Source organism: Pteronotus mesoamericanus, unplaced genomic scaffold, assembly GCF_021234165.1.
Source record: "Pteronotus mesoamericanus isolate MK-2021 breed Mesoamerican mustached bat unplaced genomic scaffold, CSHL_Meso_final scaffold_85, whole genome shotgun sequence".
In the NCBI taxonomy this organism is placed as follows: domain Eukaryota; kingdom Metazoa; phylum Chordata; class Mammalia; order Chiroptera; family Mormoopidae; genus Pteronotus; species Pteronotus mesoamericanus.
The window spans coordinates 49,380,559-49,407,430 of NW_026555329.1; the positions used below are offsets into that span (position 1 = coordinate 49,380,559).

The window sequence follows — 26,872 nt, forward strand, 5'->3', positions numbered from 1 at the left end:
TGGGAGACATAGTAGGTCTACCAAATACACAAAAAGAAACAGAGAAGCAACCAAAATGGAGAGACAAAGCAACATGCCCCAAATGAAAGAACAAGAAATTTCCAAAAAAAGAAATAAATGACATGGAGGCAACTAATCTACAAGGTACAGAGGTAAAAACATGGGTTTTAAGAATCCTCAAGGAACTAAGGAGAATAGATGAAATCAGTGAGAACTTGGATGAACAGAAAGTAAGCATAAAAACGGACACAGAAACCATACAAAAGAACTAGTTAGAAATGAAGAATACAAGAGCTATAATAAAGTATACACTAGAAGAAATCAGCAGATTAGATGAGGCAGAGAATGAAGTAAGCAAACTTGAGGACAAGGTAGCAGGAAACATTCAATCAGAGCAACAACAACAACAACAAAAAGGAATAAAGAGAAGACGATCTATTGAATGGAGAAACATATTAACCAATAATACATCATACAAGGGGTTAATATCCAAAATTTATAAAGAACTTACACAACTCAAAACCAAAAAAACAATCTAATTAAAAAATGGGCAGAGGACCTAATAGATATTCCTCTAACAAAAACATATAGATGATCAATAGACTTAAAAAAAATGCTTAACATTACTAATCACCAGAAATATAAATTAAAGTCACAATGGGATATCACATTATACCTGTCAGAATGGCTATCATCAATAAATGAACAAATACAAATGTGTTCATGAGGAGATGGAGACAAGGAAATCCTTGTGTACTGTTGATAGTAATGCAGATTGGTGCAACCACTATGGAAAACAGTATGGAATGCCCTCAAAAATTACAACCAAGCAATTCCACTTCTGGGCATATATCCAAAAAGACCCAAGACCCAAAATAATATATGCACCCCTATGTTCACTGCAGCATATTTACAATAGTGAAGATATGGAAGCAACCTAAGCACTGACAATATATGCAGTGGATAAAGAAGAGTGGGACATATATACAAATAGACTATTACTCGGTCAAAAAAGAAAGTCTCACCATTTGCAATAGCATGAATGTACCTACAGGGTATTATACTAAATAAAATAGGCCAGAGAAATACAAATACCATATGATTTCACTTATATGTGAAATATAAATAGCACAATTAACAAACACAAAATTGAAACAGACTCAGAGACACAGAGAACAGACTGATGGTTGCCAGAGGGGAAGGTGTTTAGGCACTTGGGAGAAAGAAGGTGAAGGCATTAAAAATATATATTGGTCATATCAAAATAGTCTTGGGGATGTAAAGTACAGCATAGGGAATGTAGTCAATAATATTGTAATAACAATTTACTGTGCCAGGTAAGTACTTAAAATAGTGAGGTCACTTTGTAAAATATATGATTGTCTAGCCACTATGCTGTGCACCTGAAATTGTTAGAAAATAATGTTGGATGTAAGGTAGTTTTGAAAAATAAAACATAAGAAAATGAGATAGTATAGGAGAAGTGAGGTAGGAAAACAATCTTCCCACTCTCAGTCCCTTCCCTGTAGCTCCCTTGACAAAACAACCAGCTTCTCTTATTAAAGCCATTGCAACAGCATCCTAATTAGACCAATATATATCTTTTTTTCATTGCTTTTACTGCAAATAAAAGCATAAATGGAAATTTATTTTATCGATACAATTCTTCATTGTAGTAAAAATGTTTAAAATGACAATGGTTTCTCTTCAGAAGAGTAATTTTTAAAAATTTCTTTCTTCCCATTTTATATTTTTTGTCATTTCAATTGCATACATTCAATCGTAGGCTCCTTACCACACACAAGATTTGAGGGGAAACTCTTCTGTGTGGTAGGAACACTGCCATTCACTTAAAAAAAACCACTATTTACAACCATTTTATGCCAGTATTCTATAGCAAAATGAGACATATAAACAAATTGACAATAGTCATTTTAGTATAAAATTATGAAGTGCACTTTCCTAGCTTTGATTTTATATTTTTATGATGAATTTTATTTTGATTTCAGTTGGTTGTTGTGAAGCTACAAAATTAAGTTACAATTTATTAATTTATTAGGTTACTTTATTTTGTTATTGAAACCTTTTGGGGTTCTAATGTAGAAAGCATTCTTGAGACAGCCCACTAATATTTGTGTCTATTAGCGTCTATTGTGTTTATGATTTATCTTGGGTGTTCAAGAATAATGTAAAACAAAACAGACAATTTTTCTGCTTTTAAAACTATTGCTATTTTAGTTTTACCTTAATAACTTATGACTCTACAGCAAAAATTAAACCTTTTATGAAGGGTCATTCCTCAGTCACATGTGTGGACCCTAAGAAAGAAAATATCTACCAAGAGACTCCCCATGGCTAAGTGGGCTCAAATTCATTCATTCATTCATTCATTCATTTACTTACATACCTGTTTATTTATTTATTTATTTTTCATTGGAAGGAAAAAATTATTTTTCCCTCCACAGAAAGAAACTCTAAGTCATTAAGAAATATTCACTCTTGTTAAAAAAAATTTTAAGTAATTTTTTTCAATTATAGTCAATATACATTAGTTTCAGGTGTACATATCAGTGATTAGACATTACATAAGTCACTAAGTAATCATCCTCATAAATCTCACATCCATCTGACGATAATAGTTATTAGAATATTATTGACTATATTCCCTATATTTTACATTCCCATGACTATTCTGTAACAACAAATTTGTACTTTCTAAAAAAAATTTGAGTCATATTTATTCTATTACACTTGTCTCAATTTTTCCTCCTTTGCCCCTCTCCACCCACCCCAAACCTACCCCCACCTCCCACAGTCAATTCCAACTCTGTTGTCCATGTCCATGAGTCATTCATACATATTTTTTGTCTATTCCCTTCCCCTCCTTTCCATAATTACCCTCTTTCCCCATCCCCTCTGGTCACTTACAGTCTGCTCCATGTTTCCATACCTGTGATTTATTTTGTTGGTTAGTTTATTTTGCTGAATACATTCCACTCATAGGTGAGATAATATGGCATTTTTCTTTAACCAACTGGCTTATTTCACTTAGCATAATATTCTCTAGTTCCATCCATGTTGTCATAAAATGTAGGAGTTCCATCTTTCTTTCTTTTTTAAATGCAGATTGATTTTATTTATTTTTTAAAGGTCAGTCAGTTATAAAATATTAAAAAATTTAAAACCATTATAAAGTTTTGGCAATGAAACCAACATGACACCAGCACAGAAATAATCAAGTAGATCAATGAAATATAATGAGTATTCTAGTAACAAATGTATATATCTAACAATGTAATATATGATAAAATTAATATTTAAAATCAATGGGGAAAATAAGGCTTATTCTCCAAATAAGGTGCATGGACCTCTATTACTTGAAATAAAACAAATATAGAGCCCTATTTCACACATTATACAATAAATATTCAGGTGAGTTAAAAATCAATATATAGAATCTAAGGAGTTTTAGGAGAAAATACAAACTATTATTTTTCTCATCCTGAAGTAAAATATCAAACTCAGAAGCTATAAAGTAAAATATTGAATATATGACTATATTAAACATTAAGGCTATATAGAAATATACATATTAGAAAAGTTAAAGGAAAAGTAATAGAATGGGAAAGTATTTGCCACACATCCAAAAAAGGGTTAATAGTTTTTTTTTTAGGGAAAAAAATTCTACAATCCTTTAACCAATAAATGGATAAAGAATACAAAAAAGTCATTTAAAACTTCTTAAAAATAAGAGAAATAGGCAGGAAATATACAAAAACAGGTTTAGATTCAACAAATAATAAAGGAACAATTAAAACAATACATCATTGTCACAATCAGATTAATGAGTATTAAAAATATTGGTAATATCAAGTATTGGCAACTGTGAAAGGAACGGGATATTCATAGACTCTTTTTCTTCATCTTAAAGCAGTCCCTTTAGCATATTTAGAGTGCTAGTTTGGTGGAGGTGTATTCTTTTAGCCTTCTTTTGTCTGGGAAACTCCTTCTTTTGCCTTGAATTTTAATTGAGAGTCTTGCTTGGTAGAGCAGTCATGGTTGCAGGAATTTGCTTTTCATTACTTGGAATTCTTTTGCTATTCCTCTTTGGCTTGCAGTGTTTCTGTTGAGAAGTCAGCTGCTAGCCATGTCAGGGCTCCCATATATGTTACTACTTGTTTCTCCCTCAGTGCCATTATGATTCTTTGTTTGTGTTTGATATTTGCCATTTTAATGATGATGTGTCTTGGAGTGGGCCTCTTTGGGTTCCTTTGAATAGGACCCTCTGTGCTTCCTGGACTTGTGTGACTTTTTCTCTCCTAAAATTAGGGAAATGTTCCCTCATTACTTTTTTAAACAGGTACTCTATCCTTTCCTTATCCTCTTCTCCTTCTGCTATCCCTATTATATGGATATTATTATGTTTCAGGTTGTCCTGCATTTCCCTAAATGTGTCTTCATTCTTTTTGAATCTTTTTTCATTTTCTTGCTCTTTCTGGGAGCTTTTTTTCTACTTTGTCCTCCAGCTCAGTGATTTGATCCTCTGCTTCATTGAGCTTGCTTTTGATTCTTTCTACTGTGTTCTTCCATTCAGAAACTGTATTCTTCATTTCCTCTTGTGTTTTTTTTAAGTTTATTTATTTTTTCAGATACATTTGTCTACACCTTTCCGCCATCACATTCCCCTGCCCTCCTCCCCGCTCTCCCTCCCTCAATCCTTCCCCAATTTGGCTTTGTCCATGAGTTCTTACTATATGTTCCTTGACTTGCCCCTTCCCTTCCTTTTTCCCCACACACCCCTTCCTCCTGCCTTCTTGTCTCTATTGGTTTCTTTTGTCTTTCACTCTTGATGGTCTTATTTTCCTTGCAACTTTCTTTTGTGGGTTAGGTTCCGCTTATAGGTGAGATCACACAGTATTTGTCTTTCTCCCCCTGGCTTATTTCGCTTAGCATAATACTCTCTAATTCCATCTATGTTTTCTGAAGTGTGGTAATTCTTTTTCTCTTAGTGCTGTGTAGCATTCCATTGTGTAAATGTACCATAATTTTTGATCCAATCATCTACTGATGGACATTTAGGTTGCTTCCAACACTTGGCTATTATATATTGTACTGCTATGAACATTGGGGTGCATAGGTCTTTTTGAATTGGCATTTTGGGATTCTTAGGGTATAGTCCCAGCAGGGGAATCACTGGATCAAAAGGCAGTTCCATTTTCAGCTTTTTGAGGAAATTCCACACTTCTTTCAGCAATGGCTGCACCAGTCTGCATTCCCACCAACAGTGGACTAGGGTTCCCTTCTCTCCACAGCCTCGCCAGCACCTGTTGTTTGTTGATCTGTTTATGATGGCCATTCTGACCGGTGTGAGGTGATACCTCATGGTGGTTTTGATCTGCATTTCTCTGATGGCTAGTGATGCTGAGCATCCTTTCAAATGCCTCTGGGCCCTCTGTATCTCCTCCTTCGAAAAGCATCTGCCCAGGTCCTTTGCCCATTTTTTGATTGGATCATTTGTCTTCTTGAAGTGAGTTCTTTATATATCTTGGAGATCAAACCTCTATCTGATGTATCATTAGCAAATATATTTTCCCATATGGTTGGCTCCCTTTTCATTTTGCTGATGTTTTCTTTCGCCGTGCAGAAGCGTCTTGTTTTGATGAGGTCCCATTTGTTTATTCTTTCGTTTCTGTCCCTTGCTTTAGGAGACATATCAGTGAAAAAATTGCTGCGTGGGATTTCTGAGAGTTTCCTGCCAATGTTCTCCTCTAGGACTTCTATGGTGTTGCGACTTAGATTTAAGTCTTTTATCCATCTTGAGTTTATTTTTGTGTATGGTGTCAGCTGATGATCCCGTTTCAATTTTTTGCATGTAGCCGTCCAGCTCTCCCAACACCATTTGTTGAGGAGGTTATTCTTGCTCCATTTTATGCTTCTGCCCGTTTTGTAAAATATTCATTGCCCATATACACCTGGGTTTATTTCTGGGCTTTCTAATCTGTTCCACTGGTCTATGGTTCTGTTCTTGTGCCAGTACCAAATTGTTTTGAGTATAGTGGCTTTGTAGTAGAGTTTGATGTCCAGTATGGTGATCCCTGCTACTTTGTTTTTCTTTCTCAAAATTGCTGTGGTTATTCAGCGTCGTTTATGGTTCCATATAAATTCTTGAAATGTCTGTTTTATTTCTGTGAAATACATCATTGGTATCTTAATATGGATGTCGTTGAATCTATAAATTGCTTCTGGTAGTATGGACATTTTGATGATATTAATTCTTCCAATCCATGAGCACAGAATATGCTTCCATTCATTTGTGTCTTCCTTAATTTCTTTCTTTAACATTGTATAGTTTTCTGCATACAGGTCTTTTACCTCCTTGGTTAAATTTATTCCTAGGTACTTTATTTTTCTTGTTGCTATATCGAATGGTATTTTTTTTTCTGATTTCCTCTTCTTCTATTTCATTGTTGGTGTACAAAAATGCCTTTGATTTCTGAATGTTGACTTTGTATCCTGCTGTTTTGCCATATTCACTTGTTAGGTTGAGGAGTTTTTTGGTAGAGTCTACAGGGTTCTCTATGTACACTATAATGTCATCTGGAAACAATGATAGCTTTACTTCCTCCTTTCCTATTTGGATGCCTTTTATTTCTTTTTCATGTCTGACCGCTGTGGCTAGGACTTCCAATACGATGTTGAAAAGAAGTGGTGAAAGCGGACATCCTTGTCGTGTTCCTGATCTTCGTGGGAAAGCTTTTAGTTTTTGCCCATTGAGTATGATGTTGGCTGTAGGTTTTTCATATATGGCCTTTATTACGTTGAGGAATCCCTATTTATTCCCATTTTACTGAACATTTTGAACATATATGGGGGCTGTACCTTATTGAATGCTTTTTCTGGGTCTATTGAGATGATCATGTGGTTATTGTCTTTTCTTTTATTGATTGATGTATTACGTTTATTGACTTGCATATTTTGAACCATCCCTGCATCCCTGGGATGAATCTAACTTGATCGTGGTGGCTAATCTTTTAAATGTATTGCTGGATGCGGTTTACCAATATTTTGTTGAGGATTTTAGCATCTATGTTCATCAGCGAAATGGGCCTGCAGTTTTCCTCTTTGTAGGGTCTTTATCTGGTTTTGGGATTAGGTTGATGCTGGCCTCATAAAAAGAGTCTGGAAGTCTTCCCTCCTCTTGGATTTTTTGGAATAGTCTGAGAAGGACAGGGGTTAGCTCTTCCTTAAATGTTTTATGAAATTCTCCTGTGAAACTGTCCGGCCCTTGGCTTTTGTGTGCCGGGAGTTTCTTGATTACTTCTTCAATTTCCCCAGCTGTTATCGGTCTGTTCAAGCTTTCTGTTTCTTCCTCGTTCAGTGTTGGAAGATTATACTTTTCTAAAAATTTGTCAATTTCATCAAGGTATTCTAATTTCTTGGCATATAATTGTTCATAGTAGTTTCTGACGATCCTTTGTATTTCTGTGGTATCAGTTGTTATTTCTCCTCTTTCACTTCTGATATTATTAATTTAGGTCCTTTCTCTTTTTTTCTTGATGAGTCTGCTTAAGGGCTTGTCAATTTTATTTATCGTTTCAAAAAACCAGCTTCTGGATTAGTTGATCCTTTGAATTGTTCTTTTTGTCTCTATGTCATTCAGTTCTGCTCTAATCTTGACTATTTCCTTCCTTCTACTTGCCTTGGGATTTATTGGTTGTTGTTTCTCCAGTTCTTGAAGTTGTAGTGTTAGGTCTTTTATTTGAAATGTTTCTATCTTTTCTAGATAAGCCTGTATTGTTATGAACTTCGTTCTCAGGATCGCCTTTGCTGTGTCCCATAGGTTTTAGACTGTTGTCTGTTCATTTTCATTTGTTTTAAGAGGTTTTTTGATTTCTCCTTTTATCTCATTATTGATCCATTCATTGTTTAATAGTCTAGTGTTCAGTCTCCATGAGTTTGCATGTTTTTAAAGTTTCTCTTTGAGGTTGATTTCCAGTTTCAAGCCCTTGTGATCCGAGAGAAATTTTGATATTATTTTAGTTTTCCTGAATTTGCTGAGGTTTTCTTTGTGTCCTATCATGTGTTCTATCTTTGAAAAAGTTCCATGAGCATTTGGAAAGAATGTGTATTTTTCTTATTGGGATGTAAGGTTCTATATATGTCAGTTAAGTATATTTGATTCAGTGTGTCATTCAGCACCACAATATCTTTGTTAGTGTTTTGTGTGGAAGTTCTGTCCATTTTTGACAGTGGGGTGTTGAAATCCCCTACTATCAGTGTGTTGCTGTCTATATCTTTTTTGAAGTCATCCAACAATTTACTTATATCCTTGGAGGCTCCTATATTGGGAGCATATAGGTTTACAATGTTTAGGTCTTCTTGATAGATTCTTCCTTTAAGTATTATAAAGTGGCCCTCTGGGTCTCTTTTTATGGCCTTTGTTTTGAAATCTATTTTGTCTGATACAAGTATGGCAACCCTGTCCTTTTTCTTTTGCCCATTTTCTTGGAATATTTTTTCCCATCTCTTTACTTTCAATCTGTGTAGGTCTTTGGCTCTGAGGTGGGTCTCTTGTAGGCAGTATATGTGTAGGTCATGATTTCTTATCCATTCAGCTACCCTATGTCTCTCGATTGGGGCATTTAGTCCATTTACATTGAGAGTTATTACTGATAGAAACTTATTCATTTTTTCTCTTTGTACCTTGTTTTTCTCTTTCTCAGTCTTTTATTTCATCTTCTTAAACCAGTCCCTTTAGCATATCTTGGAGTGCTGGTTTGGTAGAGATGTATGCTTTTAGCCTTCTTTTGTCTGGGAAACTCCGTATTTCCCCTTCTATTTTAATTGAGAGCTTTGCTGGGTAGAACAGTCTTGGTTGTAGGCCCTTGCTTTTCATGGCTTGGAATATTTGTTGCCATTCCCTTCTGGCTTGTAGTGTTTCTGTTGAGAAGTCAGCTCCTAGGTGTATCGGGGTCCCCTGGATGTTACTTTCTCCTTCTCCCTTGCTGCCTTGAGGATTCTCTCTTTGTCTTTGACATTTGCCATTTTAATGGTGATGTGTCTTGGAGTGGACCTCTTTGAGTCCCTCTTGAGTGGGGTCCTCTGTGCCTCCTGGATCCATGAGAGCCTTTCTCTCCTCAAATTGGGGAAATTTTCCATCATTACTTTTTCAAGGAGGTTCCCTATCCCTTGCTCCTCTTCTCCTTCTGGTATCCCTATATTACGGATATTATTGCGTTTCAGGTTGTCGTGCATTTCCCTAAATGCCTCTTCATTCTTTTTGAGCCATTTTTCCATTTCTTGTTCTTTCTGGGAGCTTCTTTCTACCTTGTCCTCCATCTCACTGATTCGATCCTCCACTTCATCCAGCCTGCTTTGGATTCCTTCTATTGTGTTCTTCAATTCAGAAATGGTATTCTTCATATCCTCTTGTGTCTTCTTGATAGTTTCTATGTCCTTTTCCAGGTTGATATAGTGTGCCATAAGATCCTGATATTTTTTCTGCAGTTTCTTATAGTTCTCTTTGAGCTGGCTGAGCTCATTGAGCTTCCTTAGAGCCATTGTTTTGAATTCAGTATCTGATAGTTCCCTTGCCTCTATTTCACTTAGCTATGTCTGTGAGGTATTCTCCTTTCTCCTTTTTTGGGGGGAACTACTTTTTCTTTGCAGTTTTGTGAGAGTCTTTTTTTTTTTTTTTTTTTTTTTTTTTGCTTCTGCTTCAATTGATCCGTCTAGATTTCCTGATTTTGTGGATTTAACTTCTATGGCTTTAGGCTGGCCTTATTTATTTATTTATTTATTTATTTTTTCTTTTTTTTCTTCCTGGGTCTGCCTCTGATGATGTCAGTTGTTTTCCCTCTCTGACCTTGGGTCGTTTGTCTGAGCCTTCCACAAATCTACTGTCTGTGACTGTCTCCTGTAATTGTCAACCTGGTCACTCTGTCCTCATCTGTCATGCTTAGGCACCACAGGATAGAGCAGTGCCTCCTGATAGCGGGACTATCATGTCCTTATATGCTGCTGTCACTCAGGGGAGTAGTCTGCCTGAGGAAGACGGAGAACGTGGACTGGGGAAGAAGTCAGCACCAGGACTCTCCAGTTACTCCTCCAGTTCTCTCCCCAGCTCCTCCATCTCCAGTCTCTCATTGAGGGTCTCTAGGCAGCTGTGTCCCCTTTGGCCAGGGATCCTCTATTTTTTCCAGCCAGTGTGCCCTCAGCCCCCAGCCTACAGATGCAGAAGTTGTGTGCGGAGTGCACAAAAGGCAGGTTTATTGATTCACTTATGCCTAAGCAAGATGGTAGCTGCAGAGTGGGAGGTGAGTTATGACCGGGGCTCCACTGGCCTCCATCTCAGTTCTCTTCACAAAGTTTCCTCACCATTCTTTCCTCAGGCACCAGGCCACTCTCCTGTCACCTCTACCCAGAGATCAAGGAAGGCGGCTGCCACTGCAAATTTTTGCATTGGCCCTTTAAATGTCTCTGCATCTCCAGCCCCTTGTCTCTGGCAGAGAGTGTCCCTCTACTTTTTATGGTGCATTTTGTCTGTGTGTTTTCCCAATTTCAGCTGCTATAGTCTAGGGGTCCCTGTTTATGATTCAGACCCTGTTCTTCTCAGGGGGATCCAAGTGGGTGTTTCAGTGTCCCTCTGTTGATGGTGACTCTGGGTGCCCAACCCACCCTCTCAAGCATCCACCACACTTCTCACCCATTCGAATATGTGAAAGTTGATTCCACTGACTGTCCGCAGCTCCAAGGCTCCGCTCCCTCTATCATTCCATTGTTTCCCAGGTGATTTCTCCACTATTTAGTCACAATTCCAGTTTGGTCTTGGGGAAAGGTCAGCGTGACTCCCCTTCACTACTCTGCCATCTTTTTTCTCCCCCTCTTGTCTCTTATTGATAGTTTCTATGTCCTTTTTCATGCTGATATAGTTTGCAGTAAGTTCCTTGTAGTTTCCCTGCAGTTTTTTCTTTTTTTTTAATTCTCCCTGAGATCACTGAGCTCATTGAGATTCCTTAGAACTGTTGTTTGGAACTCAGTATCTGATGGTTTACTTGACTTTAATTCATTTAGTTCTCTTTCTGGGGTTTCCTCCTTTCCTCTCAACTAGGGGGTGTTTCTTTGTCTTCCCATTACTTGTGAGACTCTTCTTTTTTGCTTCTGCTTCTTAAATTGGTCTGTCTTGATTTCCTGACTTTGTGGTGTGAACTTCTATGGTTGGAGACCGTTGTTTTTACTTTCTGGATCTGCCTCTGATGATGTCAGATGTTGTCCCTGTCTGACCTTAGGCAGTCTGTTTGAGACTTTTAGGAATCTACTGTCTGTGGCTCTCTCCTTCAGCTGTTAATCTAGTCACTCTGCACTCAGCAGGCAGACTTAGACAGCTCAGGTCATGACAGGGTTCCTCCTGGGGGCAAGGTTATTGGGTCCTCTCATCTGCTACACTCAGAAGAGTGGTCTCTGCCTAAGCAAAATTGCTTCTCTCATATAGGGGAGGAGTCAGCACCAGGATGCCACTGGCTACTCTCTCAGTTCTTTCCCCAAAGCCCCCTTCCTCAGTCTCTCTTCAGGCATCTCTAGCCCACTCTGCCCCCTCCTTTGTGGGAGCCCTGGGTTAGTGGCTGCAAATTAAAATTTATGCGTTGGCCCTTTAAATGGCTTTTTGTGTCTCCAGTCACCTGTCTCTGGCAGAGAGCAACCCTGCCACTTTTCTCAGCTGTCTGTTTTCTGTGTACTTTCTGGGCTGTGGTGCTGTAGGCTGGAGATCCCTGCTTTTGGTTTAGACCCCACTCTTCTCAGGGGGATCCACCTGGCCCTTTCAATATCCTTCTCATGCTTCCTCCTGTGTGCCCCACACACCTTCTTGTCTCTACCGCACTCCTTACCAGTTAGATTGCACTAAAGCTGATCCATGGTTATAAGTTTCCTCTCCTGCTATTGCTCAATTGTTTGTTCCAGGTGATTTCTCCTCAATTTAGTTGTAATTTCAGATTGTTCCTGTGAGGAGGTCAGTGTGACTTCCACTCAGTCCTCTGACATCTTGATTTTCCTGTACTTCTTAATCCCTTCACCTTTTTCAACCATCCCTCTCCCCCTCCAATTTGGCAATTATCAATATGTTCTCTGTATCTCCGAGTCTGTTCCTGTTCTACTTGCTTCTCTTCTTTTCTTTTTAAATTCAATTGTTGATAGATATGTATATAATGCCATTTTAATTCTCAAATTTTGATCCTTTTTTCCCCCTTATTTTTCTTAAAGAAGACCCTTTAACATATCCTATAATACTGGTTCGATGGTGATGAAGCCCTTGAGCGTTTTCTTGTCGAGAAGCTCTTTATCTTTGATTCTAAATAACACCTTTGCTGGGTAGAGTAATCTTGGTTGTAGGTCCTCATTTCTCTTCACTTTTAAATATTTCTTGCTAATTCCTCTGGTCTGCAAAGTTTCTGTTGAGATATTAGCTGACAGTCCTATAGGAGCTCTCTTGTAAATAACTTCTTTTCTCATGCTGCTTTTAACATTCCCTCTGTCTTTAACCTTTTGTATTTTAATTATGATGTGTCCTGGTGTTGGCCTCTTTTGGTTTATTTTGTTGGGGACTCTGCATGCTTCCTAAACTTGTATGTTTATTTCCTTCACCAGGTTAGGAAAGTTTTATGTCATCATTTTTTAAATAGATATTCAATGTCTTGCTCTCTCCTCTCGCTCTGGCAACCCTATGATGCAAATGCTGGTGAGCTTTAAGGTGTCCCAGGTTGTCCTTACACTATCCTCACTTAAAAATATTATTTTTCTTTTTGCTCTTCTGATTTGGTGTTTTTTGCTTCCTTATATTCCAGATCTCTAACTTGATTATCACTTCATCTATTCTACTGTTGATTCCCTGTAAATTATTCTTTATTTTAGTCCATCCTTCATTTCTGAGTGGTCCTTTTTTTTTATACTATTGATGTTCTCACTAAGTTAATTGAGCAACCTTATAATCAGTGTTTTGAACTCTGCATCTAGTAGCTTGCTTGTCTCCATTTTGTGTAGTTCTGTTTCTGGAGTTGCAATCTTTTCTTTCATTTAGGTCATGTTTCTTTATCTCATGTTGGCAGCCTCCTTGTGTTTGTGTCTATATATTAGGTAGAGCTGTCATGTCTCCCAGGCTTGGTAGAGTGGTCTAACATAATAGGTGTTCTGTAGGATCCAGTGGCACCTCCTTCCCAATCATCAAGCTGGACATTCCAGGTGCACCTGACCCCTCCATGTGGGCTGTGTACACCCTCCTCTTGTAGAGCTTTAATTGCTATTGGCACATCAATGGGAAGGCTCTACCCACTGGCTTATCAGCTGCAAGGACTGGCTGTGACCACTGACCTCTGACCACTGGGGAGGATCGGCTATGTATGAGCTCACCCTGCAGTGCAAGACTTAATTCAGCAGGGTTCTTGTATTTCCTGAGCCTGTGTCTTGAGTGTGTTGCTTGAGGGGATGATTGAGTGGTAATGCTTCATTGTGATCTGAAACTGTTCACTGGGTGCCATGGTTCTGGGGCCTCCTATTTCTAAACAGGGTACTCTCATAAAAACTACTCCTTAGGGAGAAGCCTGCACTAAACTCTTTGCTTGCACTGTTCAGGGCATCTGAGCTAGCCCTTAAAAAGGAGTTCCTGGAATCCTAATTCAACCAATAGAACTGAAGCTTTCCCTGACCCATTCGAGCTGTGCACCTATATACCCATCAGCATCTTCACTGACCAATCAGAGCAGGTCTATTCTGACCAATCAAGACACTGCTTTTTGATCCAATCAAACTGTGAGGATTTGCAGTCCTCATTTGCATTAAGACAAACTAATTAGAGGCAAAGGGTTGGGACTTCTCTCTATATAAGTCAGCTCCCCTCTGACTCAGGGAGGGTCCTTTCCCTTTTCACCAAGACTGTTTTCCTGGCTGGAGCTGAAACACAAAAGACATTTCATGGGACAAGAACAGAGCGGAGCAGGTGGAACAGAGTAGGACTGTATAGAACTCTCTAGCTGGAGCAAGGCCTCATCCCAGGGCCATTGACCACCCCAGACATCTCCCTACTTTCTGGAAACCTTATCTTTCATCTGTCTTCCTAGTCCCAGTCTCAAGAAACCAATCACAATTTGGAGTTCCATTTGGAGGTTCTTGTTTTTAGTTTAGGGTGCAGATCCCAAGTCATATTAGCATTCTTCAACCTTTGGTGGGAAGGGAAAGCATGCTCTCAGAGCCAGAGGAGAGCTGACTTATATAGACAGAAGTCTACCCCCTTGGTCCCTGATTGGCCCATCCTCATGCAAATGAGGACTCCAAATCATTAGTTTGATTGATCCAAAAGTTACTGTCCTGATTGGTCAGAATGGAGTCAATCTAATTGGTCAATGAAGAAACTGATGGGAATATGACTGCACAACTCAAATTGGACAGGGGAAATCCTGTTGGTTGAAACAGGACTCCAGAACTCCTTTATAAGGCTGGCTCAGATGCCGAAACACAGTGCAGGCAGGCAATTCAGTACAGAGGTAGGTAGTTCAGTATAGGCTTCTCATGCATTTCATGAAAGGCCCCTGTGTAGAAATGGCTGTGAGGCTCTGTTTTTTGGTTTTTGTTTTTTTTTTTAAATTTGTTTGCTTGGTTAATTGGTTTTTGTTTTGCTTTATTGTTGTTGCTGTTTTTAAATTTGAGCTGAGTTGGCCACCTAAGACCCTTTTACTAGGTATCTTCTTTCTTGGGGTATACAATATTCACTTTACGAAAGATTTCTAGAAGCCAGGCATTGTGCTAGAAGCTGGGAATACACAGCAAATTAGTGAGCCAGCCCCTGTCCTCTCAGAGCTTAGAATCTTGAGTCCTGAGATGGTGTTAAGGCTGGTTGAGCTAGACATAGTTAAACAGAGATTCAAATACAGAGTGGTATGTGCCTGATAGAAGATATAAAGAATGCTGTGTGAGCATACAGTAGGCTCTGTAACTCAGAGAGGAAGGGTCAGGGAAGTCATACTAAAGAAGTGCTGTTTAAGCCTAAGGAGGTAGGAATAAGGCAAGTGAGTTTGGAAAAACTATGCTAAGCAGAGGAAAAAGCCTGCAAAACAGGGGAAGTGGGAAAAACCAGAGAGAGGGAAGGAAGTTTTGTAGGTGTTTTTTAGGAAGTGAAACACTTGATATGACCGAAAACTAGAGTGCAAGGTGGGTTGAGGTTCATTGATGTAGGTGAGACTAGAGAAATAGAGGAGGAAAGAAGGGTAGATTATACCATATTAAAGCTTGTAAAGGAATTCATAAAAAACAATAAATCTATTAAAGAGTTTGAGCTGAAATGTAACAGGATTGTGTTTTAAGTTCACTATGGTTGTTATGTTTACAAAAGAGTGCAGAAAGTTAAGATGTGAGGAGTGAAGACCAGCTAGGGGTTGCTATGGATTTCATCGATCTTGTAATAGTGGTCTGAACTTGGGTAGGACCATGAAGATGGAGATAAGTGGGTGGACCGTAGGCAAAATTTGGAGGTAGATTTTATAGTACTTAGAGGAGAACTGAATATGGAATGTGGGAGGAAGTTGCTATGCATCCTTTCAAGTATCTGTCTTTGCCACCTAGAAGTCGGTGTCTATTAACTGAGTCTCACCAGTAGTGCCACAAAAACTGAGCACATGAAACTGCCAGGTGGCTTGTTCCTGGACACTGCCAGGCTGATAGCTATTAGTGTGTGAGTTGTTTGCACTGAGTGGGAGTGGCGGGGCTAGAGTTTGTTCTTATTCTTTCTTCAGACAATCTGTAATCATACTTGTTCAGTACAGAAAATGAGCTGCCCCTGCTTCAATGAATTGAAATCCAAAAATGTACCAAATGATTAGACAGCAGTTTTCACTGAGGAATTTGAAGGGGAAATCAGCTCCTTGTGCTGTTGAATGAAAATGGATAACTACAATATTTTTAACACAGGTGTTATTATTACTACTTTTGACACAAAATACTTTTTTATTGTTGACACTATTACAGATGTTCTGTTTATTTTTTATAAAAATTAGGAAAACTTTTTATGGAGCTACAAAATGTTATCACCAAGAAACCATTTAGAGATTACTGACAAATAATTTTATGGGTGAAAATTGTAGAGGTTAAATTATTGGCTCAAGGTCAATCACTTGGTAGTTAATTTTTTTCCTTTCAAAATTGCACTGATGAAGAATTCAAAAGTGTTTATTACAAGTGAAAGTAGGCAAATGTCATCACAGGACCCATAAAATAGTTTTAGTTGGCATTGAAATACTTTGCTAATTTTTATGGCAAAATGAAAGGAGTGTTCTGACAAATGATCTAAAATACAAAATGGTATAGTTTCTGTTTAAGGTAATCATGCCTACTTCTAAATTCTTTTGTTATGTGATTTATGCACATTTATCCTGAGCATAATTATCTTTATTGACATTGAGAAATACGGTATTCATTGAATCTCAAGTCAACCTCGTGCTACATGATTAGCCCTTTAAAATAATTAACCTTCTTGTATATAAAATTAATAATTACATTTCAGATATCAAGTGCCAACTAATATTTTTATAGTTTTAATCACCCAGATATAATAGATTAATTGGACATATGAAAGGGGTACAGTAGTTCTGCTATGACAATCAATGAAATATTAAACCGCATTTTAGTATTTTGTAGCAGTCATCTTTTTCTGGTGTGTTTTGCATTTAGATGTTTGATGTATATTATTTAATCACAGAAATGATTTAGAAATAAGAAGTTACTAAAAAGTAGGAAAAACTTAAAAATGCTATTCTGCACACATAGTTATTGATTTGGCCCTGTTCTCACCCAAGAATAAAAAGTCTGTCTGGGATTACTAAATGAAAGTACAGGCTTCCTCTTCACTCCCTACCATAGGAAGCAAATATTAAACAAATTTCATATTATTTATATTTTTATAATTTCTAGATAGAAATAGAGTCCTAGCAACCAGTGTATTTTTTCTCCCTGAGAGAAGTTTAAAATCAGCCCTTTAGGTCTTTTTCTTTCTGTCTTTCTCTTATGGATATGCACACTGCAGGGGGTTCTGAGCCTTCCTGCCTGTACTGTAGAGCTTCCCTGTTGGTGATGCTTACAGTCCTGCAGAAGGTGGGGGCTAGGTGCATACTTCCCTTCCCAGAGGTTCAGTTTACATAGGGGAAGGGGGCTCTCAGGTGCTCAACTCCTACCTGTCTAGTTCCCAGCTGACTGCACTCGCAGCAGACAGAGTCCTGAACTCTCCACTCCGTGTAGATTATGCCCTGCCAGCTGTGTTGCACTGGGGCTGATAAATCCCCCTGTGCACCCTTCTGATTTCTCTGCCCAGCTGCACTCTATGGGAGCAAACTGTGCCCTCAGTCCTTTCCCTTTGCTGGCAGGGCAGCTGCACAGGGGTGCCTGCCCAGTGGGCCTCAGTTCCCTTTTTAAAAAGTCTCTCTGGGCACTCCCACTGCAGCACTGAGTCACTGTCTGGCTTTCCTCACACACCACCTCTCCAAAAGCCAAGAGTCTCTCATAGTCACGGTGGCCTGTCTCCGCTTGATCCAGGTGCAGATACAATCCCTCTATGTCTCGGGCACTCTCCCGGTTGGCGTTTGCTGCTGCAGCTATGAGTGTGCTGCTCGCTGTATGTGTCTTAAACCTGGATTTCCCCCACTTTTTGTATCCAAGTCACTCCCAGCCCAAGTATGGGGGTTCTCTGCCCTAGGAGGGGAGGGAGCCGCAGAGCTGCAATCTCTGATGAGGTTCTCTGCAGTGGCAGGCACCATGCCTGGGGTACTTCCCCTTCAACCTATACAATCTCTTTACTGCCCATTGTGAAGCATCTTCTCTACTCCTTTACTTCCAAACTTATTGTCAGCTAAGATTCCTCTGAATGATCATTTTATTTTTCAGAAGATCAGCCAAGTATCCAATTTGGGGGCAAGAGGAAGTGGACTGACCTTCCACCTACTTGGCTGCCATCTTCTCTCCTCTGAAAAGTAGCTATTTTCTGAAGTAAAAAATTAGTGAAGAATTTTACATTTTTTGTAAATCATTTTATCTTTATTAATTTTTAATTACTAATTTTAGAGAGAGAAAGGTAGGGGGAGAGAGAGAGATAAAAAGAGAAAGGAAGATTTGTTGTGCCAATTTTTTGATGCATTCTGTGGTTGATTTTTGTATGTGCTCTGACCAGGGATTGAACCCTCAACTTTGATGTATTGGGACCATGCTCTAACCAACCAACTCAGCTACCTGGGTAAACCATTTTAATGTCTGGCTTAATAGAAGACTGTTAGATTTTCATCTATACTTTTGCATTCAGTCTGTTGTAGTATGTTGTTTTGGTTGAATATATGAGGAAAATCTAATCTCACACAAATATGTAGTTGAAAATTGGAAATTTTAAAAGCATTTTAAATAAGTGTGGATTTTCTTCTTTAATACTACACCAAAATTTGACAAGTGGTAGTGTCTTAAGTAATACTTGCAGTGTAGAATCTGAGACCGTATCAGTGAACTTTTCATATAGTCTGTTATATTGAAGTCCTTGGCCTAACTTAGACTTTGAATTGAATTTTGTAACATCATTCATGGACATTTAGAAAATATTAGTTCCTTGATTTATTCTGATCTTCCAAATATATTTTTACATTTAATTACATAATAAAAATCCATTTGTTAATATTGTATTATTACTGATCTAATCAGATAATTCCTTAAATATTGGGAAGCTGTCAAGCTTATGGTGGCTAGGTAAAGGTTTTCCAAAATTTCTAATTTTACATGATTGCTTTAATTTTGTCATATTCAACAAATATCTGTTTGTTATTTGTAGTACCAGGTTCATTTAATTTTGTATGCCAAATACCCAAATTTGAAGAGCCTTTGTTTGTCTGACAGTAGTATCTTTTTCAAGTAGAAATGGTGTTCTCTGGAAAACAATCACACATGTGCTTTCCCTTGAAATGATCATCATACTTAAGTGTTCTGAAGGGGTGCTTTATGTGTACTTCCCATACAGAATGTTAAAAAGACATGTATTCAAGGGTCAAGACTTAATAAATTAAATAATTTTTACTATTTCATTGAGGAGATTCATCAGTGAAACTGGTATTTATTTTCTACTGTAGTGCATGGTCGGGAAGAATAGGATGACTACTAATTAGTACAGTTTGGTGCCACTGCTTTGATTTGTGCTCAGGTGCCAGCAGTTTTACCTACCATTGCTTTTTTTTTTAAACTTTACTTTTATTGTTGACACTATTACAGATGTCCCCATTTTCCTTCCCTCTGCCCACTTTACATAGCCCCTGCCACCCCTTCTCTCTGCTGTCACCACACTGTCTGTGTCTTTGTGTCATGCATATATGTTCTTTGGCTAATCCCTTCCATTGCTTTTAGGAAAAGTCGACCCACTGCAAAAGTCAACCCAGTGAAAGCCAAATAATATCTTAGTATTTTTATGAAGATAGTTTTACCCTCTTGGATCATCTGAAAGGTTTTTGGGGATCTCCAGAGGATGAGCGACTGTACTTGGAGAACTGCTGGTTTAATGGAAAGTTCTTTAACCAGAAGTCAGAAGTCTTGGTTTCTAGTTTAGTAATACTATTATGGATTTCAGGAAATTGTTGACCTCATTTTTTTTCTTCCTTTTTTAAAGTGACGTGGAAGTGAGTGCTTTACAAATAATTTGTGTCTAAAGTCTAGTAATATTTTAGATGTGGTACTTGTAAACAAGTTCTTGTAAAGATTTAAACTAGGTGTTTTCTTTTCATTTATTTTGTTGACCATACTGACATTAAGGTTCCTGGAGTTGATAATCTATTTTTGAAAAACCTCTAAATAATTTTTCCAAAGTATAATATTTCAATATAATTATCAACACAGACACTGTAGTCATATTGGATTATAGACTATAAAATTAAAAAGTTGCCCTCAAGTTTCTTGGATTCTGATTAATAAACACTCAGAAATAGCAGTATGTTTTATGCTATCACATAATTGGTTTAAATGATATGTAATATAGGCGATCAGAGAGCAAGTTGAGGGCTGGAGAGGTAGAGAATGGCTCTATGAATTTAATAGAAATTAATTGGACCTTATTGGAAACAAGGAAATGTGCCACAGTGCAGAGAAAATATATCATATACCTCAGTTAAGTTTTTACTTTCCCAAAAAAATAGCTGTTCCCAGTTTCCCTCTTACATTCCCTCTTCCCTTTTTGTGGTTTGGAACATAGTTTTTCTTGTACTTCTTTTCTTTGGACTACTCTGAGGCCTGTGATTTGTGTTGCTGTTAAGACATTGTGGTGAGGTGGAAAGATCTTGGGCTTCGGAGTCAGACTGACCCAACCTCCAATTCTTATGGCACCATTGACTGCTATGTACCTGTGGGGAAGTTCAACAACTTTGAAGGCAGTATGAAAAGTAAGTGAGCTAATAAATTTAAAGGTTCTCAAAAAATGTTAACTATTTTCCCCTATTATTGCAAGTAGTCAGTAACAACAGAGAAACAGGTTAATTAGGTTAATGGCATCCTGTGATGAAATTATATTAGACTAGAAGAGCAAAACACATTACAAGGAAGGTTATTAGGTAGAGCGGTTACCATGGGACTGAGAGTGTGAGAGGCTTGTAGTCAAATCCTGACTGTAACCCATGTTATTACCTTTTTTTCCTGGCGGAATACAGACCAGAAGTGCTATTTTCTTGAACAGGGAGAACAAAATTCTGTACATCTTTTTAAATGAACTGAGTAGTTGCTGTTAAGGTTTATTGTGTCACTTAGGAAAGACTCATAATTGAACATGTTAGGAATTACTAAAATAGAATCAAGCAATCATTTTCTTTCTTCGCCCCCCCCCTCCCCTCCCAAAAGACTCAGGTACAAACTAAAAGACTTGGGGAAACTTTAGGGAATCCAATTTTTTTTCTTCATGGATGTCTTTGAGTTTCAGCAACTTGTAAGCCTATGGTGGGAGGAAAACTATGGTAAAGAAAACAGACTCAGGGAAAATGTCAAAATTAAAAGATAATGGACTATTTAATATGGGATTTATTGTACATTTTTCTAAAGAAGCCCTCTTTAAATACAAAATTAATGCTTGTGGCTCCAGCTGCCCCAAATATCAATAACACTGAGCATGCCAAGCATTTCACATTTTATGTATTTCTCATCTATGTGGTAGATATGATTATTATCCCCATTTAACAGATAGGGAGATAGAAATTTTTAAAAAGGTAAGTGACTTGCCTAAGATGAAATTTGAAGTGGTGGAGCCTGGTTATCTATTTAGGTCTGCTGGATTCCAGAAATTTAGCCCTTAATCCCTATTGCGAAACAACCAAAGAGACTGACATGTGAATCTCTGGGAGAGAGATGGTTCCTATGCAGAGAATTCCCCCTTCATTATGTGTTGTAGGCTCTGAAGCTGCATAACTTTTCCTACAGCTCAGGTTGGAAATGATATCTGATAAGCCTCTGCAGAGCTTATGAAGCTTAAGAGGGCAAAGGTGCATATGATGTGTAGCTATTGAGATTTCCTGGACATGGTTGGTTCCTTCAGTTAGTACATTTTATATCACATCAGTTTTTCAAGGATCTGCCATTTGTACTCTCTATACTGAGACAAATTATGAACACAGTGCATTTTTTCATACTTCATCTACTCTCCTGCACTCTTCATTGTTAGTCATACTCACTAGTTGAGCTCATTGGGTAAAACAGAAATAAACAATACATTGGATAGGTTAAGAGGGGAGGGAAGATGAGGGAGATCAAAGGACAAAGGTCTGTGAGTGAAATACCTCGATCATTTACCTGATGTTTTGTCTCTCCAGAAAATTCACCCTTTAAATATGCACAGAGACTTCTGCTTCCAGGAAGATGGAGTAGACATCCTTTTTGCTAGTTGTCCCACTAAATACAGCTAAAAATCCTGAAACATAAAAATATTCTGAAAGGTGGAAAGAAGGCTGATGACCGTCTGGGACCTAAAGAACAGATGAAAGACATGGTGGTAAATTCCCTGGGTTTTCTTTTTGTCTCATAATCTTCTGATTAGGTGCTAGAGAAGCTGGTGACAAAGAAATGCCAATGGGTTCAGACCTGGCCATGGGCCAGTAGAGACCATGGTGGGGTAGTCTGGACATCCATGACTACCACAAGGTACCCCACCCTGAGGGTCAATGGAGGGCCATGGAGAGCAGTAATTAAGTCTCCTCTATCTGGCAGTAATGAGGCAGTATCTTCCCTTCCCCTAGGAGAGTGGTGTGAGAGGAAGCCTGATAAAATACAAGACTTATATAAGACCTGGAGTCTTTAATATAATATTCAAAATGTCCAGATATCAATGAAATCACTCATCATACCAAGGAAGATGTCAACTTGAATTAGAAAATATAATAAAAAATGTCAATACTGACATGATAGAGATGTTAGCATGATCTGACAACAATTTGGAAGCAGCCATTATAGAAGTGCTTCAACTAGCAATTACAAACATGCTTGGAACAAATAAAATAAATAGAAAGTTTTAGCAAAGAAATGTTACAAAGAAAAGCCAAATAGAAACTTTAGAACTAAAAACAAAATAGCTGAATCAGTGAACCTGAGAATAGAACACTAGAAATTACCCAATCTGAACAACAGAAGACATAAAGAAATAAAGAAAGAGAAAGCAAACCTTGGGGACAAGTAGGACTGTAACAAAAGGTTTAACTACTGGGTCACTGAAGTCCCAGAAGAAAAGGAGAAATGAATGATACTGAAAGAATATTTGAAAAAAAAATTGCTAAAAATTACTTAAATTTGGGAAAGACATAAACCTAAAGGTTTAAGAACCTGAGTGAACCCCCAACAGGATAAACCCAAAATAAGACACATCACATCCAACCTTCTAAAAACTAAGGGCAGTGATAAGAAAGTCTTGAAAGCAGCCAGAGAAACAATGTAGGAAATGCACTGATTTTTGGCATTAGAACAGGCTTATTACCAGCATTTCTTGTTGATTTCAACTATTAGTTTTCTGCATTTTTAACTGGGCTCAACAGAGTTAACATGTACAAAGCATTTACTGGACATCTACAAGTTATGCTGGGCACCTGAGGGACATTTGTCAATCCTGTTTTTCCTCTGTTCCAATAGCTGGTATTATCCCTCAGAGCAAATTAAGAAATTCCAGAATTGGGAAAAAAACCTCATGAAAAGGAAATACAAGAGCAGAAATTAGTAATTTGAGATTCCTGGATGGACTTCAGCTCTGTTAACTCCCTAAAATTAATCTAAAAATGCCAGCATGTATATGCATTTTTCTCAGAAAATGAGCATACCTTTTATCAGAATCTCAAAGAATCTGATGACTCCCCAAAAGTTAAGAGCCACTGTTAAGAATTTCTGTTCTTTTCAGGCAAAACCATAACATACAAGTTAGACAGGTGAGAAAAAAGGCTAAAAATAGAGAAGTTATTCCCAATTATATTAATCAAAATTCTTGAATGCCTCCTTATGATAATTCTCTAGTTTTAAGGGAAAAATAGGAAAATAGCAGTTTTCTAATTCTTTCTAAGGCACTTCTGGAAATACATGTTCATTAAAGAATGTTTGCCTGTAGTCCTATTTTGAACATTTTAAAAATAATATCTGAAGGTGACTGACTAATGCACTGTAATTTAAAATGCACTTTAGGTTTGATTCCTCCCAATGCCAATGGAGAAATTCAGACATATAAGGAAAAAGCAGCAGCCTCTCTATCTACATCAGTACCAACAGACTAGTTTGTGAGAGAAAGGACAAACTGTCCCACAAGCTGCATACCTTTTTCCATCTTAAAAAAAAAGTAAAATCAAGTTCTATGGTGACACAATGTGTAAATGCCAATGTATCTGAACAAAAAAATGTTAGAGCTTTCCTTGGTAAAAACAAAAGTAAAAAAAAAAAAAACCCAACAAAACAGCTATGACAAAGACTGATCCATTCAGTTTTTCGAATGTCTTTATAATGTGGTTGTCCCTCACTCCTTGAGCCCTCCACTACATTCATCCTTAGCCAGTTCAGCTCACACCTGCAGAAATGCACTGTAAACAGAATTTTAAGTTACTGCTGCCTGTTTTCTGACCAAAATTAAGGTTCCCAATGTCATGCGATGTTAGAGATTAGATAATGCATTACGTTAGGAAGAAACTTGACTGCCTGTTTCCACTAGGACACTAAAATAGTTTGGTTTACTCAGTATGGTGGTTGTATCTACAGAATTGAAAGAATCACTGGGGGCCCTTTTTAAACACAGAATTCTAAGACCCAACCTGCATTGACTACAACACAGTAGAGAGGACCTGGGAATTTGAGTTTTATCCAGTGTATCGGGCAATTCTTGGCCTCAAGCAGGTTAGAGCAGTATTCTTAAAACTTAAATGTGAAAATAAGCCTGGGCTCTGTATCAAATGCAGATTCTGATCCAATTGGTCTGGATTGGGCCTGAGGTTCTGCATTTCTAATAAGTCCCCAGGTGATAATGCTGGTTTGAGAACATTTCAAGTAGCAAGGTCAGAGAAAGTATGTCTCATTGGGCTGGTGTATAGGCTACTACATTTTCCTCCTCTCCTACCTTGATTATGCCCATTTCTCAATTTTCACTTATTGTGACTTTATAAGCTAGTGTGATCAGTTAGGTTAGACATCCTGCCCTTCTCACTTAGCTTATATAAAAAGTCCACACAAAGAAGAAATAGCTTAAAATAAATAAAAAAAAAATAGACACCATACATTAACTTGCAACATAATGGGTTTATATTTGATATAGTATTTCTCACCATGGGGGAGTTACTCAATTAATACAAAGCTTTTAACATTAAATCTCTTCTCTATTTCAACATCAATAGAGTATTTTTTTTACATTATTTTTTTCTGCATTTCAATGTTAGATACATTGAATACATTTTCAAAACCTTTTACTTCCTAAGAAATAAAAGTTTTATGTTTTGACTGGCTATATTCTATATTCAAAATCTAGGTACAGTATTAATTTGGGAGATAACAAAACAAAAATCTAATAAAAATATAGAGAGAAGACTCCTCAACAATGCAGGAGGCAGTGATTACAATGTAATAGTGGCAACTTCCTAGAATCCTGGGCAAGTTTCCTTCTAATTTCACTGCTTTGAGAATTCTGAGATTATTAAATAATACTTATGTAAATTTCATCCATCTGACTTACTTGACCCTCTTTTTAACTAACAAATACAAATTATAGGCTGCATTTTTCAGTGCATTATTTGTTGTGAAAATAACTTTTTTTTCCATTTAACATATATCAATTTATTCCCATTTATAGGGAAAATAAGAATGTAAAATTACCCTATTCATTGTTTGTTAGGAACTTTCAAACACCAAAGCTCAGTTTTTAACCTCAAGCTCAAATATTTTCAGGGCAAGGTTTAATTCAGGAGGCCCTCCAAAGTCATATTTCTCCATTTCTCTTTCGTGCATATACCCCCAAACAAGCACAAATGCCTGTAATGCAGAGAACCACACCTAAAAAGAAAGCAATTGCATCTCCTGCTTCTACTGCGTCAACAACAGGCAGCACCAAAAGCAGTGAAATGAGGACTAAGAACAGCTGTGCTGAAACTGTCATGATGTTGGGACCTTGGGATAGCTGGATCTTGAGCGCTGAAGGTTTCTAGAAATTAAACACGGAAACAAAAAAGAATCATTAAAATTCCTTCCTTTTCAAAGTACAATATGAATACATGACAGTCTACACAACATTTTAAAGTTAAGTTTCAGACACACCTCATTTTACTGTAGAAAAAAAAACTAAGGGAAGTGAAAGGTACTTAAAGATGGTCATTTGAGGCTATTCTCCCCTTCTCATAACGCCATCGATTTTTCCACACTCTACAATGCCAACACGTGAGAATCAACCAAATTGAATAGCAGAATATAAGAACAGAAAATGCACAAGGCACACACTTGAAAACTTAAAATATCCTAGTGAGTAAAAATTACATTTTCTTAGGATTTCTCCCATCCAGGAAATACAGACAAATCTGGTAAAATTCACACAAATAAAATTCTATAAAGTTGTGGGGTATTAGTACGACTTACCAAAGAAACGATGTATGTATAATTTGTATCTTACTTGAAATACTCCTTTTCTGGGGCTCAGAATGCTGAAGCTAAGAGGTTCCACGTGTCAACGCCTGTTATCAGAAGAGAAAGGGAAGCTTTAAATATTACTCTTCATTATCATCACTATTACCATTATTATTATTTTTAGGGGGTAGCTATAGCCAGTGCAGATTAGGAGGGCGGTACGGAAGAGGGAGGAATGAGTAATAACTAGAGAAAACGGTAATAACTAGAGAAAACAGTTTGTTCAAGCAGGGGTACTAGACTTAAGTTGGTAGTAGACGCTCATACAGGAAAAAGAAAAAGAAAAAAAAATCGTAGCGAGAGACAAGTTCGTTTTAGGACTTTAAATATATTAAAAGGAATCCCTGCTATGGCCTGGCAGGATGCAAATTTGCCCCGTTTTACAAATACACTGTGGTAATCCAACTATCATTTCTAAGACAGTTCCTACATTACCTCACAGGAAGCAGCCATTACAGGAATGGCGAGGAGGGCGGTGTCTCTAAACTACATTTCCCACAGTCGCCGGGGCCCAGGACTCCCGGGATGCACCAGCGTGCTCCTCCCCGGCTGGATGTGAGGCGATGGCCATGCTCTTTAGAAGAGTAGCGAATGCGGGGTTTATCACGTCCCAATATTTTACAGATAAAATGGTTTAGTGTATTTGTACGAAAGCTACCTAATAAAGCTAGTAAGAACAACAACAAAAAAATGACAGCAACTTTTTTTTTTT

At 37.7% G+C, this 26,872-nt stretch overlaps 1 protein-coding gene across 1 annotated transcript; it reads right to left on the bottom strand.

Moving 5' to 3' along the window:
* Positions 1 to 24,753: 24,753 nt before the first annotated feature.
* On the bottom strand, positions 24,754 to 26,626 carry SMIM30 (small integral membrane protein 30). The gene is made up of 3 exons (XM_054564646.1): positions 26,596 to 26,626; positions 26,113 to 26,207; positions 24,754 to 25,684 (listed from the first exon to the last, which is right to left on the bottom strand). Exon 3 carries the CDS (start codon positions 25,637 to 25,639, stop codon positions 25,463 to 25,465), a length of 177 nt encoding a protein of 58 aa, XP_054420621.1. The 5' UTR covers positions 25,640 to 25,684; positions 26,113 to 26,207; positions 26,596 to 26,626; the 3' UTR covers positions 24,754 to 25,462.
* Between the last annotated feature and the right edge of the window lie 246 nt (positions 26,627 to 26,872).